Source organism: Heterocephalus glaber, unplaced genomic scaffold (assembly GCF_053883595.1).
Source record: "Heterocephalus glaber isolate CG9 unplaced genomic scaffold, H.glaber_assembly_v1.0 deba00001097, whole genome shotgun sequence".
Classification (NCBI taxonomy): domain Eukaryota; kingdom Metazoa; phylum Chordata; class Mammalia; order Rodentia; family Bathyergidae; genus Heterocephalus; species Heterocephalus glaber.
In genome coordinates this window covers 888,061-906,627 of record NW_028258191.1, presented here as the reverse complement: position 1 = coordinate 906,627, position 18,567 = coordinate 888,061, and the positions used below count along the sequence as shown (strand labels likewise).

Here is an 18,567-nt window from a genome sequence, read left to right as displayed (position 1 = left end):
ACTGACAGAATCAGAACATACCCAGGACTATCCAGCTGTGTCCATTGGTGTGCTATGTGTGCAGGGAAAGTGGCCGCAGGCAAAGATGTCATAGATTTGTTGAGTGTAAACCCAAATGAGTAAGAAAAACATGGAGAGACTGAATTAAGCTGAAACTGATAAAATTATTTTCTGTCATCAGGGAGGTAGAGGCTCTAAAGGGGTTATCCTAGGAAAATGGAAACGTCACATTTCTTTGTACACCAGAGATTGTGCTTGCTGCTGAGTTATCTTTTAACTGCCCAATCATCTCATTATGAGAAGCAACAGTAAACAATCAGTGTGCCCTCTTGTTCGTAATACTGGGTCTGGCTCCTAGTAACTTTTTTAACTTTGCTAATTGGAGGAACTCATGAAAAGACTGAGTACATACACAGAAAGGCAAATACATTTAGATATTTTCATATATTCAGAATTAAAGTGGAAGACCTAAGAGTATCTGTAAAATGTAAATGTTTTCCAAAGGGTAATCTTCAATCCTTTACCCATAATGCAACTCCTTCAAAACATCTCTTACGGCTAACTGCTCCAATAGTCTTCTAAACTGTCTAAGCCTGCTTATTCACATGCATAATCCACACTGATTATATTCCAAGAACTCTTTTTTGTACTATTCTGCTGAAATGTCTTTAATGCCTTACATGCTAAAACTAAAATTTCTTGCTTTTAAGGCTCTCTTTAATCTGCCTTCTCTTATCTCTAACTAAACTTGTTTTTCATTCCAACACTGAGCTTTAAACCTAGCCAAATCTATCTAGGACATCTCCAAATATATCTTGCATATCCTAGGTTCAGAGCTTTTTGGAAACCAGCCCTTCACTTGCATATACTTCCTTCTCATTTGTGCACCTAACTGTATAGTACAAAACGTATCCACTTTTTGGAATTATCCTTGTGTAAGGGTACTCTCATCTAAAACAGGAACTCTTTATGAGTGAAAAATGGTTTTAACTTGTTTAAAATGCTGACATAATTATCAAAATTTAAAAATCATCAAAAAAGTGGAAGATTGAGTAAGGCCCATACTTTCACAATGGCTAATGCTTACTATTAGCTGCCATCTTAGACATGCCTTGTTCAGTGTGAAAATCAGGGCTTCATTAAAAAGTATTTATCAAGCATTTTTTTTTAGTAAGAATAGATCAAAGTTTGTCCACTTTTTAAAATTTTTATTAGTGCCCATTAATTTTACAATATACTAGGTTTCAGTGTAGTATTTCCATACATGTATATTTTCATCATATCCACCCCTCCATCTGTTGTTCCTCTTGTCTAATAATAGTCTTCTTTCTACTTTTGTGTCAGCTTTTTTTAGACTCCACATGTAATACTTGTGTTTTTGAATCTGGCTTATTCCCTTTAACATGATGTTCTTCAGTTCCATCCATTTTCTTGCAAATAACATAATTTTGTTTTTCTTTACAGCCAAATAATACTTCATAGTGGATATATATCACATTCATTTTATCCATTCATCTGTTGATGGACTCTTAGGCTTGCTCGTTCCATATCTTGGCTATGAATTGTCAACACCTATTGTTGTCTGACACAATTTTAGGCCCTGGGGATACAGCATTAAACAAAACTCATTATGGAATTTATGTTTTAATGAAGAACAATCTAATGATTAATCTTAGAAAAAATGTTATGAAAAAAGAGGCAGGATTAAGAGGGGCAGAGTACTTGTGGGAGGTATATTTTTACATTCACTTTAAGCATCTGGGTGGGTCCTTCAAGAATCTGAATTTTGACGTGCTGATAACTGAACCGTCGCATATGTTATGCACTGCCTCCATAAAACCTCAGCAAGTCGAAGGCAGGCGTGGGCCTCAATCTTTGCAGTCCGACGGCCAAGTAGTGTTTTTATGGAAGACGCGATAAGAAATGAATAGTTTCCACAGAGCGCCGGAGGTTATTCTAGGAGGACTTGTCTTGGGCGTCTAGGAGGGAGCACTTTTGCTCCTAAACGCCCGAGAGCATAGCCAGGTCATTCAGAGATTCTCAAAGCCAACTCTGTGCTGACATTTCTGTTTCTAGGGCAACGAAACTGTGACGTGAAAGCAACAGCTGGCCCAAAGACATCCGGGCGCCGACCCGCAGCCCAGGAACAAGCATAACTGGTGTGAAAAAAGTTGCTACGGAAGCCTACCTTCCCTCACGAAAAATCCTGGGACACCGCGCCCTCTGCCGCCCAGTCGCCATCACTTCAGCTTCCGGGCTTCCTGCGGCTGGCAGTTCTAGAAGGGAGAACTTCCGGCCTCGAAGGGCCCCGGCACCGTGGCGCGCCGGGGTCCTAAAGATAGAAAGGTGGCCTCGTCGGACGCCTGACTTCTACGAATTTCTGGGTCGGGGCTGCTGTTTCCTCTTAGAGAATAACAGCGACAAGTGCTCTGTGAAAATACTCGCGACAGGTGTGGTCTCGCCTCGGGAGGGAGTTGGGGGCGGATCGTAGGGCAGGACGCGGACTGGGAGCCGGCCTGTCAGGCGGGAGCTGGGCAGGTGCGGTGGCGGAAGTGCCGAGACATCGGCCAGAACCGAGCTGTCTAGGAAGCCGTGGCGGGTCACCCAGCGGGGGCGCCTGCCGAGTGTTGGCCAGACCGCAACGACTGGTGTTCGGGCGCCGGCGAGATGTCTCTATTCGCCGCCAACCCCTTCGAGCAGGACGTAGGTGAGTGCCTTTTCGGACCCTGGACTTCTGTTTGTCCAGCAAGAAAGTGGGCGGTGACGACTCTGGAGACCGGGAAGTAAGCAAGTAGAGGGAAGGGGCGTTGCCGCTGCCTAAACGACGGGTTACTCTGGGGGTGGCCCCGGCGCGTAGCTGGGGGCCTGAGCCTCGCCTCCTGCAGGCCTGAGGTTGGGGACCCTGAAAAGGGCCGTTCCATTCGCCAAGCACTGGAGTGAGAAGAGCCGGGTTTCGCTGGAGTTGAACTGCGGAGTTGTTGATAACAAACTTACTGCTCCTTCCAGAGCTGGCTAATTTCCCTCTGCACCTTAAATATGATAGATGATGCAGGAGACCTTACTGTTTAGGGTTCCCCGAAACGAGAGACTTCAACTTATCCCCGTTGAATAGGGAGAATTTACTCCACATTGCTTATATATGCATTCAAGTCCTGAATAGTGCAGCTTCAGGAGGTGTTTACACTTGTGGAGATGCTGTGAGGCATTCTGTCTTAAGAGTATGAAAAGGAAAACTTCACACTCTCACAACAGTCCAGGACAATTCACATTTGTTGGAGCAAAATATTAATTGATCTCTTTCAGTGACAATAGAATGAGAAAAAGATGAATGCGATGTAAGAACTTACTTTGAGCATTAGGATAACTATACGACATACTGTCTTAAGAGAACATTTTTGTAGCTGTAGTTACATATCTCTAGGCAGATTTTTTTCTTTTTTTTTTTTTTTTTTTTTTTTTTGGTACCGGGGATCGAACTCGGGTCCTTGCGCTTGCGTAGCAGGCGGCGAAACCACTGAGCTAAATCCCCGGCCCTCTCGGTAGATTTTTAGGATTTAGAATAAGAAAAGCATGGCTGAAAATTTCCCAAGTCACGCAAAATACGGTACATTTTAGCAGTGAGCCACCTGTTTCATAGTTTAAAGCTCTTAATTGTGAAGACTAGAAAGTGCCTCATTTTGGTACGTTATGTAATCCCAAAACTGTATTCAAAGGAGGTAAGTACTTTTTTTACATAAATACCCTTAGTCTTCAAATCTGTATTGCCATTATTTCATTCAGCATTGTGGTTGTTAGATGAACACCAGTGACTGGCATAAATTTAGGAATGCTGACGCTCAGGCTGCCTTTGGAACATATTTCTTCTTTTGCTTTAGTTATACTACCTTTGTTAGACTTGTGATTTCGTTGTTGTTTTGTTTTGTTGAAACACAGGGTCTCACTTTGTAGTTCCGGCTAGCCTTAAACTCAGTATTGTAGCCCAGGCTGGCCTTGAACTTGAGGCCAGTTGAAAACTTTTCTGGTAGAAGTAGGCTGAAGCGCTTTGCCTGTTTTGGTTTTTTAAATCTTCCCCTCAGTGGCTCCCGAGATCCTTGGATGGTTTAGCAGATCACAGTTCCTATCACTGTAATAAAATAAAAGAGGCACTGGTGATTGTTCATTGATTTTTTTTTTTTTTCATGGACAGGCCCATCAGTCAGTTTCAAGTTTTTATTAGCTCAGGTATGACTGAAATCATTGTCTAAAAGGTAAGTTAGGGGTGAATGAGTTTGTTTGAGGTTCTGTAACAAGTGAATAAAATTAGAAAAAAATGGAATGAAATACTAAGGAATCTTAAACTTAAGTAAAGAAAAATTATACATTGTATTTTTAGATCTTAAGGCTTCTTTTAATTTAAAATAGGTAATACAAAGTAAGTCATGATTTGATTTGACTTCTGTGTTTTGGGGGCTAGGAATTGAACCTAGGGCCTTATGCATGGGAGGCAAGTCTTCTACCACTGAGCCACATTCCTAGCCCATTGATTTGAGATTTCTACTGGAATTTTCCTTTATGGTGTCATCTTTTTCATCTATTCTCCTTGACTTAGATTTTTACTACTTTTCTTCGATCATACCTTTGTTCACTCTTTGGTCAGCATCATGCATCAAATAGTTATCATGTGTCAATAGTTATCATGTATCATTGTGTTAAGTTCTGGGGGTACAAAAATGAATAAATATACTGAAGTGTTTTTTTTTTGTAGCGGGGATCAAACTCGGGACCTTGCACTTTTGAGGCAGGCATCGGACCCACTGAGCTAAATTCCCAGCAATATGCTGAGTTCTTGCCCTCAAGAAGCTCTCAATCTAATGTAGGACACATACCTAAATAATAAAAGCATAAAATCCAGTAAAAAGGATATTCATTTAGAAAATAGCTAATATCTTTAATAAAAATTGATATGAAAAGGACACAAAGAAAAGCATAATTTTATGTGATAAGTATAGTGCAATAAATATAGGAATATATGAGATGCTTTACATTCTCCCACTATTTTATTTATTTTTATTTTATTTTATTTTTTGGTACTGGGGATCCAACTTGCAAGGCAAGCAGCAGCACCACTGAGCTCAATCTCTGGCCCTAGTTTTATTTTTTTTGACATAAGGTCTCCTATCTAGTTAAGGCTTTCCTTGAATTTGCCTTCCAGCCCAGGCTGACCTTGAACTCCCAGTGATCCTCCTGGCTCAGCCTCCTGGGCGCTGAGATGACAGGTGTGCACCACCACACCCAGCCATCCTCCCCTTTGTTTAAAACGATCTTCTTCCTGAAGAGATGGGAAGCACTTTGGGGTAGGAACTTTCTCATAAAGGTTAACACTGTCCTCTCCTTACCATCAGGAAGTAATTACTTCTTACTGTACATATATGGTTATCCACCAAGGAGTTTCCAAGGGGAAGGTACAACATGACAGAGTCACAGTGGGAAGATTTAGTGCTTAATATTAAAAGGGAAGATGTTATTTCTGTACATTCTGTACCAATTTTTCCAGTTAAAGTACATTGGTTCCTGAGTCATATCTCGTCTCTTCTCCCCTTACTCCAGTTCATGTTTATCTTTTTCTTGCTTATTTACCAGGCAAATTTTTAAAAAATTTTTGCCAGTTTCTGGCTCCACTGTATACCACTGATTGCTAAATTTTTGCTGTTTTCAACAACCTTAGCATCTCTGTCTTTAAAGATACATTCACTTGTACCTCACAAAGCTGGGTTTGAATTTGGTACCACTGCAAAATTCTTTTGACATAGCAGTTTGAAGTGTGAACTTTTATTTTAAGATGGTGTTTTCTCCAAGTGAAATTTGAATATGTGCATTTCTGAGTGTTTGACTTTTGTTGTGTTAGCAGAACTTGACAGCTTGGGGCTTTCAGTCATGCAGTCTTTTTCTCCAGTTAAATTTTATAAGAAATCCCAGTATAAAAGCAGATAATGACAGTATTCCAATAATAGAAATTTATTGTATACATTCAAATTTATGAAATTTACTTAAGTCAACCCTTGAACATAACTGTGATTGTTATAACCTTTGTAAAAAGTTAAAAATAAAAATTTTTGCTTGCAGATGAAAATGGTAGCCTCGCCGTACAGTTTTTCCTATACCTTATTTTACTTGCATAGGACCAAAAAAAATCCCAATATTTTCAGAAGTTACAGCTTTCAATCAATATATTTTGAGGTTTTTTTAAACTGTGAAATATTTTTAGCATAAAGTATAAGATAAACTCCCATTTCTATCAGCCAATCTTAATAATTGCTTCTTTTTTAGAAGAGAAATACGTATATTACACATACACAACTATACTATGTTTTGCATGTTTTTGGACTTTATAAAAATAATGTAATTTTTTGTTCTATGACTTTTGTTAGTCAACATTTTTCATGTTACTTACATTGATGTTCTAGCTATAGTTCATTAATAGCTTTGTGATATTCTACTATAGGAATATACTACATTATTTATCCAGTTACCTATTAGTGGACATAAAGTTGTTTGCAATTTTTGGATATTGCAGACAACACTGTATTGAAAATTCTTTATGTTTTCTTGTGTTCATGAGTGAGGGATTCTCCAGGGATTGTAGGAAATTCTTCAGAAGTGTATAGTTCACGCAAAGTTGCTAAATATTAGTGCAAAATTGCTCTTTCAAGTGTTCGTGGATATTTCACTTCTAGTCACAGTATAAGGGAAGTTGCTGTGGTTCTTATAGCTGGTTATTGTCAGAATTTTAAATTTATGCCCATTTAATGGCTGTGGAATAATATATTGCTTTCATTTAATTTTATTTTTATTCTTAATGAAGTTCAGGATCTTTTCATGTTTCTTGGTCATTCTATTTTTTTGTATACATTGCCTTTCATTACTTTTGTTTATTAAGCTGTTGGATTAATTTTTATTGATTTTTAGTGTTCTATGTATTGTGCTAATCTTCTATTGATAATGTGAATTGCAGATTTGTATTGTAACTTGTTGCTTTCTTGTATTTTATTTCAAAAATATGTTTTGTGGGGCACAGTGTACATGTCTGTAATCCCGGTTGCTTGGGAGGCTGAAGCAGGAAGATCACAAGTTTGAGACCAGCCTAAGCCACGTCTTGAGACCCTATTTCAAAGAAATTTAAAAAGGCCTAGGGAAAAAGAAAGTAGGTTAGTTTTAATTTGGTGATATTTGTCATTCCCCTTTGATTTTATTTTTCTTATGTAAGAGATAGCTGTTTTTACTTGAGGATTATAAGGATCATATTCTGTTTTCTTCTGAAAGTTTTACTAAAGTTTTGTTTTTCGCATTTAGGTCTTTAACCTACCAAGACTTAATCTGTACAGTCTTTATGTCTGTGCTTCCTGTCCTACCCTGTTCTCTTTATCCCTGCACCAACACCACTTATGTCATGGCCTTTATAAGTAGGAGTGCAGGGCTGGGAATTTAGCTCAGTGGTTCCACTGCCTGCCTCGAAAGCGCAAGGACCTGAGCTCAATCCCTGGTACCAAAAAAAACCCCTCCCAAAACCAAAAAAAAAAAAAAAAAAAAATGGGATTTTGCTAGGGCCAGGGATTTAGCTCAGTGGTTCTGCCACCTGCCTCGCAGCCGAAAGGTCCCAAGTTCGATCCCCAGTACCAAAAAAAAAAACTAGTAGTGCAAATCCGTGTCTCATTTTTCTCCTTTTTGATTGTCTCACCTATTTTGGGGCTCTGTTCTCCCATATGAATTTTATGACAGATTGGTTAAAATCATAATAAAAAGGGATTTCTTTTAGGCTCTTAGGATTTAAGATAAAAGATACTGTAATTTTATTTTTGTTTCACATCAGTTGATGTTAATAATTATACATTTTAATTCCTTGATAATAACATTTAATTCTAAGCTTGTGTATTATAGTTTCAGAGTAAGACAGGAGGGCAAGAGAATAATTTTCTAGAAGTAAACATACAGTGTAATACTATAGCAATGTTGTTAGGCAGATATGAGCTGTTGTCTGTTTAAATAAAACTCAGGTGTTCTTTTTAGTGTTAAGGGTAGACCTTGTGTTGGGTGTGGTGGCACCAGGCCCTGGGGAAGCTGAGACTGGAGGATTGAGAATTCAAGGCCAGCCTGAGCTATGTAGCCCATTCCAGGCCAGCCTGAAGTGAGAACCTGTCTCAAAGAAAGAAAGAAAAAAAGAGTAGACCTTGTTTATATGTATGTATGTAGCATGGAATATCAAACATTGGTTAATTGACAATTGATAGCTCTGACCATCTACACAAACATAGAAATAAAACTTAAGAATATATTTTTTCCTCCTTAAGTCCCTTCTTCGTTCTCTTCTTTTCTTTTTTTTTCTTTTCTTTTGTTTGAACTAAGATCTCTGCCCTGAACCCCAGCCCTAGCCCTTTTTCAAAATGTTTTGAGACAAGGTCTTACAAATTGCCTAGGCTAGGCTTAATCCTCCTGCCTCCACCCTAAGTACTAGAATTACAGGTGTGCCCTCCTACACTTGACTTACATCATTTCCTGTTATTTTTCCCCCTCCTTGGTTGCCTTCTTTCTTTCTGTTTCTCTCTCTCTCCCACCCTCCCTCCCTTCTTTCTTTCCTTCCTTTCTTTTTTTTTTTCTTTTTTGTGCAGGTGAGACAAGCACTGTACTAGTAAGCCACATCTGTTGCCTTCTGTCCCTAAATATGACCTTTTCAGTTCTCTCTCTAGCTTGATTTATCATTTTTGCCCCCTGTGTAAAGAAATGGAGTCTCTGTTGCCCAGCCTGGCCTCAGAGTCCTGGACTGAAGGCATGGGCAGGCTTGATTTTTTTTACTTTAAGTTACAAAGTTTGTTTGTTTTTTTAATCTTACAGTCTTTTTCCTATTATCAAAATGTCAGCCAATTAGTTTTTATCAAGCCCCCTTGCTGAGGAGAATATTGTTTCTAGAAAACTGAGACATTTGGTTTTCCCCATTCTTTTCCCCATCCTTCCTTTGTTCTCTAGGACTAAGATTCACATTGACTTATTAGTATCTTCAGCTGTTCTAAGTGTAATAAACATTGTGCCTGTCTTCTAGGTGTAATAAATATCACTCCCATCTTTGAACTGAAAGGAACTTTTTCTTACTTGGAGCAGCTTCTTTTGCTTTCATATGTCATAAATTATCTAAACAATATTGTCTAAAAACTTCAAGGAAATATAGCAGGTGCAGTAGTTTGATTTTCCTTATAATACTAGGTACATGAGATGTGCTTTTGGAAAGCTGAAGGGAAGAACTTTTTTAAAAAAAACTTTATTGCCTTAATAGGGCCTGTTACGTTACCTGGTGATGAATAAATGTGTTTAATATAGGAATTGAAAGTGTGACAGATATCAGGGAATAATCCATTGCCCCCTAAAAGTTAGTGACATTCTGAAGTGGCCACCTACTTATTTTTAGCTCATATTGCTTCACCTTGTCAGAAATTTGTCAGTGCATGATGGTGTGATTTTAAAGTTTTTAACCATTCAAGTATGTATTTCATATTTTTAGTATGAATTTAATGAATATTGGTATTGGTCATCTTTAAATACATTTACTAAATGGATATCCTCTTTTTCAAAGCATACTTAAGTCTTTTGTTCATTTTTCTTTTCACTTAACTTTCACAACTCTTCTAAGCCTGCTAGCCATTTTAAATCAATTTTACAAGTGAGAGCATGGATTCAGATTTGATTCAAGTGAACTATCCAAAGCCCATACCCTAATAAGTAAGATTCAGAGCTGGATGTAGAGAAGGCAGGTCTTCAGTGTTTAATTAGTGATGAGCACACTACCTTTGAGGCCTGAAGTCATACTCCATAGTGTGCACAATGATTTCCTCCTGTGGCGTCAGGCAGTCACTTGCTAGCCTGCTTTGAATCCTCCATCTGTGACTTTTTGGTGTGCAGCTATTTTGGGGTCTCATTTTTTCCTTTTCTCCAGCCATTAGTGTCTTGCATGTGATGCTTCCTTGATAGGTCTGTGACAGTAGAAATTATGCTTACAACATTTGTGCTTCAACCTTGTTCCCTGGTGTGAGGGTGTGTTGGGAATGAGCATACTTGTTTTGTGGAATTGGGAGAGGGCTTGGGTCTCACATAATGGGATTAGAGAGGGCATTTTGACACAGTGAAGAAGCAAGTGAATTTTCAGGAGTATAAAGTCTGTCTTTAGATCTCTTTTTCTGCCTTCTAAATAGTGGTTTAAGTAAAAGTTGATTTGATGTCTTCTCTCCCCTACTTCTATCTGCCCCATGTGCCCTATTCTTTCAACACCTCATAGTCCCCACAAAAAGTGTTGACTATGAAGAAGTGAAAAAAGAGTGGCAATCACTGTTCTGTGTTCTTCCACAACAAGGTGTTCTTAAATTTATCATGTTAGTGTGTGACATAGTAAATGAAGTAAATGAACATTAAATGGGAGGAAGATTAAATGAGAGAGTATGTATTAAACCCAAGTACTATAGAATGTAGTTTAATCTGTGTCATTAGAAGGAGGCGAAATATTTATAATCTCTAAGATTGAGGTATTAGACTTTTGCTATTTTAGTATACATTTAATTACATAAGAATTGTATAGTCTAGAAACTTAATAGATAAATAATTTTAATAGTATAAAAGTATGATTTATTCATAAACCAGGAAAAATCAACTTTCTTACATTTTTGAATAGTTATTTAGTTTATAATGAATCAGTGCAAAGAAAGGACATGATTCTATTTTTAGTCAAAGCTATCAGCTGTGGTTCCACGTCAGATTACAAAATGAATTCTGTTTATTTACTTGCTTTCCATTTTGTAGGTTTCTTTTTGTGTGTGTATGGAAAAAACTTTTTTGCATTTTTCTCTGCTATTCTGTAATTTTAAGATATAAAATAATAGTTTTAGCTTCTATTAATATATATAAAGTATTTTTTTTCCTGTGAAATGGCTGTGGTCTGAACGTGCTCCCCAAATCAGGTGTTGTACCAGTGCTGGGAGGTGGGGCTCTGGGATGTGTCATAGTCATGTAGGCTTTGCCTCCACCAGTAGATTAACACTGCTATAAAGAGAGCATTTGGGAGCAGCTTTGCTCTCTTGCCCTTCACCTTTTGCCTCATGAAAATGCAGCAAGAAGGCACTTGCCATAGGCTAAAGCCTCAGTCTTAGAATTTCCAGCCTCCAGAAATGTGAAAGTAAATTTCTGTTACTCGGTCTCAGGTACGGTAGTAACAAATGGACCAAGACAAAGATCCAAGCATTACTTTAGCCATGTTCAAAGATATACTGTACTGGTATGTAGAATTAAGTTAATCATAATGAATTTTATGTTTTCCTCTTATATTCTTTTACCTGTATACCCTGATCATTAATTTCTATGTGATTGGGTTTGAGTTCTTTTGTTGTTGTTTTGTTTTGTTTGTGACAGGGTCTCACTATGTAGCCCAGGCTGACCTTGAACTCATGACAGTCCTCCTACCTTACCCTCCAGAGTGCTGGGACTACAGGCATGTGCCACTATGCCCTTCTGTGATTGGGTTTTGTAAGTGTTTCTGTAAAAATACATTGTGTTTAGAGAGTATGCTGTGTATATTGTTCTGGATGACTTTCAATTTTAATAGTTCCATACACATTTAAAGAAGGATTTAAAGTCTTTTAATGTACTCATTGTACACAGTTCCTAGGAACACGAATTTAATTATATTACTTTGGTTCAGTAACACCAGTACACTAGGCATAGAGTTTAGCAGAACCTGCCTGAATTTTGAGCTACTGAACTCTGAGTTGATAGTTGGTGGTTTTTAAACTATTAATTTCCCAGTAATTTGTTCCATAGCATGTTTAAAAATCTAATATAAATTCTGCTTATTTTTCAGTCTTTTTTTCTTATATCTCAAATTTTATAATATTCCCTAACCCTATTTCTGCATTTTAAAATCTGCTCTTAACTTCATTCAATGATTTTTTTTTTTATTTCATATATTGTACTTTTCAGTTTAGGACTTACATTTTTATAGTTTCTGTTTCCCTGCTCAGCACTTAACACCTCACTTATGACCATCTTTTGCTTTAAGTTATTGAAAATACATGTAATAATTGTTTTACAGTTTTTTGGGGGATTTTTTGCTAATTCTACTATGTAGGTTCTGCTAACATCTGTCTTTATTGACTACTATTTTGATTATGGAGCACTTATTGCATATATAGTAATTTTTTATATTATGCTAGATATGGATTATTCTTTGTTGGAATCTAGATTAAATCGTCTTCCTCTGCAGGGTGTTGAGGTTCTGTCATCAGTTAGATTATTGGAGGATCTTTTAGGTTTTGTCGGGTTTGGTTTTATTCTTTGTGAGTTAGGCCTATTTCACTTTTGAACTTTGAATTCTAAATTCTAGAGGGCTTGTACTTCTAAGAGGTGGGCTTTTGGGGTTTCAACTGAATTAATGAAGTATTTGCTTTTGATTAATTTTCTCAGACTGCCTTAACAAAGTTGATACACTGGGTGACTTACACAGTTGTAATTTATTTTCTCACTTTTTTTTGTGACTCAAAGGTCAAGATCAAGGGACCAGCGAGGTTAGTATGTGGTGAGGTCTCTCCCCTTAGGTTGGAGGCAGCCATTTTTTTTTTTGGATGGGTTGTCCAGTGGCCTTTCCTTTGTAGTATATGCATGTGAAGAATGAGAGCATTAGCTCTCTAATGCCTCTTCTTAAAAGGACACTAATCCCCTGGGATCAGACCTCATCCCTGTGACCTCATTTACCTCCTTAGTGGCTCCATCTCCAAATTTAGCCACACTGGGGTTAGGGCTTCAACATATGCACCCTTCGCCTTATCCCGTAGCACTGGGAATTGAACCCAGGGCCTCATGCCTGCTAGGCAAGCGTTTGACCACTGAGCTACATCCACAGGCACCTCCCCTATTTTGTTTTTTCAATTTTGAGACAGGGTTTTGGTAAGTTGCCCAGGATGGCCTCAGACTTGCAGTTTTCCTGGCTCAGCCTCCCCAGGTACCTGGGATTACATTCATGGACCACCATGCCTGGCTTCAACATATGAATTTTGGGAAGGATACAAACATTTCAGTCTTTAACAGGTAGGATAGCTCCCAGCACTGCATGACCTTTCAATCACATATAGTAGTATGCAATCTCTGCTAGACACTATGGGTGTAGCTCATCCCTTGACCAAGCATGTATGGTAAATCCTTGTGTTTATAAATCTGGTCTCTGATGCCCAGCTGATCTACTTAAACTATTGTCTCTTGTGTGGAGATAGGAAAGTATTTCTATGTAGAAAGCTGGGGTCATCATGAGACTCACTCCATATTTCTCTTCCTTCAAAGGCAACTGCTGCCTTTTACTCGTTTCCTGGAAACAGTTGCTTTATCTATCTTGACTTGTTTTATAGTTGTCTTTGGTAGGATAACAAGCCTCTCATCAGACATTTTGTCACATTTGGAAACAGAAGACCAGTCATGAGTTGTCATTTCCAAACATAGGAGGAGCTTTAACAGTTTCTTGCAAGCATTCTTGTTTCATATAGTTAAATTTTTTATACCAATAGAGCTTATTTTATTAAAAGTTTTATGGGTAGACTTGAGTTCTTTTTAGAACCTAATAGACTGTGTTTTGAATCTAATAGACTGTATGGAGGGGGAGTCTTTTTTTTCCTTGTAGGCATTGATGGAATGATTTTTATGGTATTGTTGGACTCTTTCTAAAGTACCTCACTGTGTATTTGAGGCTCCCTGTATACAGTAATCAAAGCCTGGTGATGAAATGTTATGACTTACACCCACCAAACCCTGGCAGTTTAACATTTAGGCCCCAGGTGGGCTCTTTTAAGTCTCTCCATCTCTATGCATTTGACACAGGATAACATAAGATATGGTTCCAACACTGGGTAAAGTGACATGCTATAAAAGAATGGTTTCTTAATTATAATATTTAAAATTTTCCATGAGTTTAAAATACTCCTAAGTGCATAATTTAACTGTTACTTAGTTCACTTTAAAAGTGAAGTCCTTTTTGGCAGGCCATTATAATGTCTTCAGATTTTATACTTTTTTAAAAAGAATAATTGTGAATCCTATATTTGTAGAGGATAAACTTGGCTTGATACAGTATTCAACCCAGAATTTTTCCATTTTCTTTGAAAAATCAAATCAAGTAAACCTTGTGTTCTTTTCTGTATTTTTGAAACTGTTGGAAAGCTTTTGGGAGTATCAAAATAGGCTTCTTATTTGATTATATCACATAGCCAAAAGTGAAAAAATAATCATGAAAAATTGAGTTCTAGCAGAACTACGTGGGCTATTAGGTGGTCCAGGATCTGATTTAATTGATTGAATATGTGTGTATTTGTACTCATACACATGGGTAAGCACAAAATTTGGTAATTGATGATGCTAGATTTTCAGATTCAAGAGGAAAGAGTAGATTCTTGTGACAGTGTGGAGTGTCAGCTTGATTAGTGTTGTGATTCACCTGCCCAGGGGATTGGAGCACAGTTCTGGGTATGCCTGGATGGGTCGGGAGAGGAGACTTTGGGGTTTGTATTTGGTTCCTCATCCCTTCCTCTCTGTCACTGTTCTCTTGCTCTGCTTTCTAGCTGCCGTAAACTAAGTATCTTTTCTCTGCCTTGCTGTATGGTTTAGACCTAAAATGCCTCCTGTGTTTGGAAAGTGATTGGATTGTGAGATGATATAGCTAGCATGCAGTTGGTAAGTAGGAGGAGACAGATCACTGGGATCTTGGCCCAGTGAGTCTCCCTCCCTAACTCTTCTCTGCATTCTGTCCTCTGTGTCATGAGCAGCTCCACTCTGCCATGCCTCTCTGCCATTCTGTTTCTTTGGAACCAGCTGACCCTGGACATGAGCCAAAATAAACCTCTCCTCCTTTAAGTTGTTCCAGCAAGAAGAAAGTGACTAAAATAAATTTTGATATCAGGAGTAAGGTTGTTGCTGTGATTACTTGACCATGTGGTTCAGAAGCCCTTGGAACTGATTCCCAGTAGGACTTTGAAAAGATTTGGGCATGTCAGATGAAAGAAGAGCTAGAAAACTGTAAACCAGGCTTCATGGGAGATTCTGGTCAGAGCTCAGAAGACCAGAATATTTTTGATGAAAAAGTGTACAGTAAAGATCATGCTCAGGAGTTTCAGATGGGAACAAGCATACCGTTGGCAGTTGGACTCCAGGTCATGTGTATGCTGTGGTAGAAATGTTTGTATATTTTGTTTATGTCCTAAGACTGTGGGAGACTAAGATTAAAGGGTGTGGACTAAAGATGGGCATGGTAACACATTCCTATAATCCCAGCACTTGGGAGGCTGAGGCAGGAGGATTGCTGTGAGTTTGAGCTCAGCCTGTGCCACATAATGAATTCAAGTCCAGCCTGAAATACATAGTGAGATCCTGTCTAAAGAAATTGAAAATAAATAAAAATATAAAGGATGGTGGACTAATTAATCTAGCAGAGGAAATTTGGAAATTTCCAGAACTATATTGAATAAGAGTGGTGATAGTGGACATCCTTGTCTTATTCCTGATTTTATTTTTATTTTTTATTTTTTGGTACCAGGGATCAAACTCACACTTGCCAGGCAGGCACTATGCCACTAAATCTCTGGCCCTTGTTGCTGATTTTAGTGTGAAAGCTTTCAGTTTTTGTCAGTTTAGTGTGATGTTGGCTGTTGGTTTGTCATAGGTGGCTTTTATCAGATTGAGATAAAGACCATATATTCCAATTTTCTGTAGGGTTTTTATTATGAATGGTGTTGGACTTTGTCAGATGCTTTTTCTGCATCTACTGAGATGATCATATGGTTTTTGTCCTTGGCTCTGTTAATATAGTGATTTACACTTACTGATTTGTGTATGTTGAACCATCCCTGCATCCCTGGGATGAATCCTCCTTGGTCATGGTGTATAATCTTCTTGATAATTTGCTGTATTCTATTTGCCAGTATCTTACTGAGGATTTTTGTGTCTATGTTCATTAGAGAGAATCCTTCTCTGGTTTTGGTATCAGGTAATGCTTGCTTCCAGGAATGAATTTGAGGGAATTGCTTCCCTTTCAGTTTCATTAAAGAGTTTGAGAAGTAATGAATGGCAATAGGTCTTATCTAAATTTCTTGTAGAATTCAGCAGTGAATCTGTCAGGACCTGGGCTTTTCTTTGTTGGTAGTTTTTAAATTTCTTCTTTAATTTCATTGATTGATACTGCTTTATTTAGAATTTTTATATCTTCTTGACTCAGCTTTGGTAATTCATATGTATGTAGGAATCTGTCTATTTCTTCTGTGTTTTCTATCTTATTAGGGTAGACTGATGCAACCACTGTGGAAATCAGTGTGGCAATTCCTCAAAAAACTAAAACTAGAAATTACATTTGACTCAGCTATTCCCCTTCTTGGTATCTTCCTGAAAGAATTAAAAGCATTGTATCACAGTGATATATGCACACCCATGTTTATGGCAGCACAGTTTTTAATAGCTAAATCTTGGAAACAGCCCAAATATCCATCAACTGATGAATGTATAAAGAAGATGTGTGTTTTTTGTTGTTATTTTTTTGGTACTGAGAATCAAACTCAGGACCTTGTGCTTGCAAGTCAGGCGGTGGCACCCTGAGCTAAACCCCGGCCCGATGTGTTTTTTTTATACAGAGGAGTACTACTCTGACATAAAGAAGGATATACTTGAAGCATTTCTAGCTAAATGGATGCATCTTGAGATCATAGTCTTAAGTTAAATGAATTGGACACACATGTTTAAATACTGCATTGTTTATCGGGTGTAAAACTGAAAGTGTAAATAAGGACCAAAATGTATAATAGATTTTTGGAAATGGGAAGAAAATGTTCAAATAGGATGGAGAACAAGGGAGGGCGGGGGGGGGGAGGAAGGAACAAGTAGAAAAAGATTAGAAGGAAAAAATGGAGACAAAACTTTTGTCAAGCTTTAAGAAAGGGAAGAGGGGTTGAAGGGGGAGGGGAATGGGAAAAAAGTGAGATCTATCATGTACAGGTACAAATTCCCTATGATGAATGTTATCGTTATGTATATCTAAAATGTACCAATCAAATACCCCCCCAATAAATAAATAAAGAGTTCTGTTTTACCAGAAAGAAAGATCCTGCAAAGATGGAACAGAGGAGAGTTTGGTTGCTGAAAAGATGAGCATTAAAAAGAAGCCTAGTACTTTATATAAAGGCAATAGAAAAAATGGCTTCAGGACTTGTCAGAAATCTGCAAGGCCCCATCCATCACAGGTCCAAAGGTTAAAACCTACGGTTTTGAATTGAGAAGTCAGCCCCAGGGCCACCAAGGTCAAGAAGTCCATCTAGAGAATTGGGTTGCCGGAATTCTGTTCACAGTGCTGGACTATCCAGGCACTCAGAGATCTCTGTAGCCACTGTTCAGGGGGCCCAGCTACCGCTTGAGCTGGAGGCAGACTTTAGGATCATTTAGGTGCTGCTGGTTTGACGTGCTTGAGGAATTCAAGAGTTGTGGGGTTGTAGAAGCCTCACCCAGATTTCAGAAGAAGGCCTGGAAGGCCAGGCGTTTAGCCCCTGTGAAGGTAGTGTGTGAAGCTGTGAGAATGAAGCCAGAAGTACATTGGAGATCCCAGAAAGTTGAAGAAGCCAGAAAAATGGAGTATCTGAGGAAAGCTGGAAGGGGTGAGCAGAACCAGCCCAAGGTAGAAGGCAGGAGGACTGTATCTTGCAGTGTCATAGGGGAAGGACCACCCAAGCCATTTGGGGTTTGCATCTCGCCCTGGGTGCTAGATGTGAAACTCTATACTCCCACTGGCTTGAATCACCTGTGGTACGTGCATGACTGTCCCATCTGGTGGCGTGTGCCCCAGGTAATACAAACTGGGGCACAATTACTTTTATTAGTCTTTTTACTAGTAAAATTAATCAAAAGTCTATAAATGGACTGAATCTAGTTGTTTGAATTTGAATAGTTAACTGCTCAAATATAAAAATTAATAGTATTCACACCAATTAAAAATTATTACAATAATCAACAAGTTTATTTTTGAGTATTTTGTTCCCATGGCTCTGAAAGAACTGTAATATGATGACATCTGGTCTGCTAAATCATTGCCTTTCTTTGGGTTATTTTTTAAAATGTATTTTTATTTATTTATTCATTTATTTTTTAATTTTATTGGTACATTTTAGGAGTACAATATAATGATATTTGTCATTGGAGATTTGTACCTTTATATAATATATCTTGATTCTTTGCATTATTATAATCTAAGACCCCTGAGAAGTGGTACAAACCACCTGATGAGACAGTCATGCATGTGGCACTGGTGGTTCAAGCTGGCAGGAATGATAAATTCAGATCTCACTTTTCATGTAGAAGAATCAGTTTTCTTTGTATAAGGAAGGACCTTGGACCTGAGTAGATATATTTCTACTTGCATAGTTTGTTGCTTGTGTCTAGAACTTGCGGTAAGTTTGGTTTGTCATTTTAGGCACATATGACAAATTATATGTGGTTTTGCTTTCCAGAATCTGTAAGTAGTGTTAGAATTTGCATGGTTTTTTA

General features: G+C 38.1%; 1 protein-coding gene across 4 annotated transcripts in view; it reads left to right on the top strand.

Annotated features, from left to right (window-relative positions):
- Positions 1-2,278: 2,278 nt before the first annotated feature.
- Positions 2,279-18,567, top strand: part of Stam2 (signal transducing adaptor molecule 2) — a 52,985-nt gene continuing 36,696 nt past the window's right edge. The window contains exons 1-2 of one of the 4 annotated variants that reach the window (XM_087209992.1): positions 2,574-2,707; positions 11,422-11,535. Coding sequence is in view for 2 of the 4 variants with exons in the window: in XM_004870020.4 (XP_004870077.1) it covers positions 2,668-2,707 (40 nt within the window). In the remaining 2 variants the exon portion in view is untranslated. Of the gene's footprint in view, positions 2,708-3,696; positions 3,717-11,421; positions 11,536-18,567 lie in introns of those variants that run through there. The other 3 variants (XM_004870020.4, XM_004870021.4, XM_021248415.1) reach the window with 3 other exon arrangements.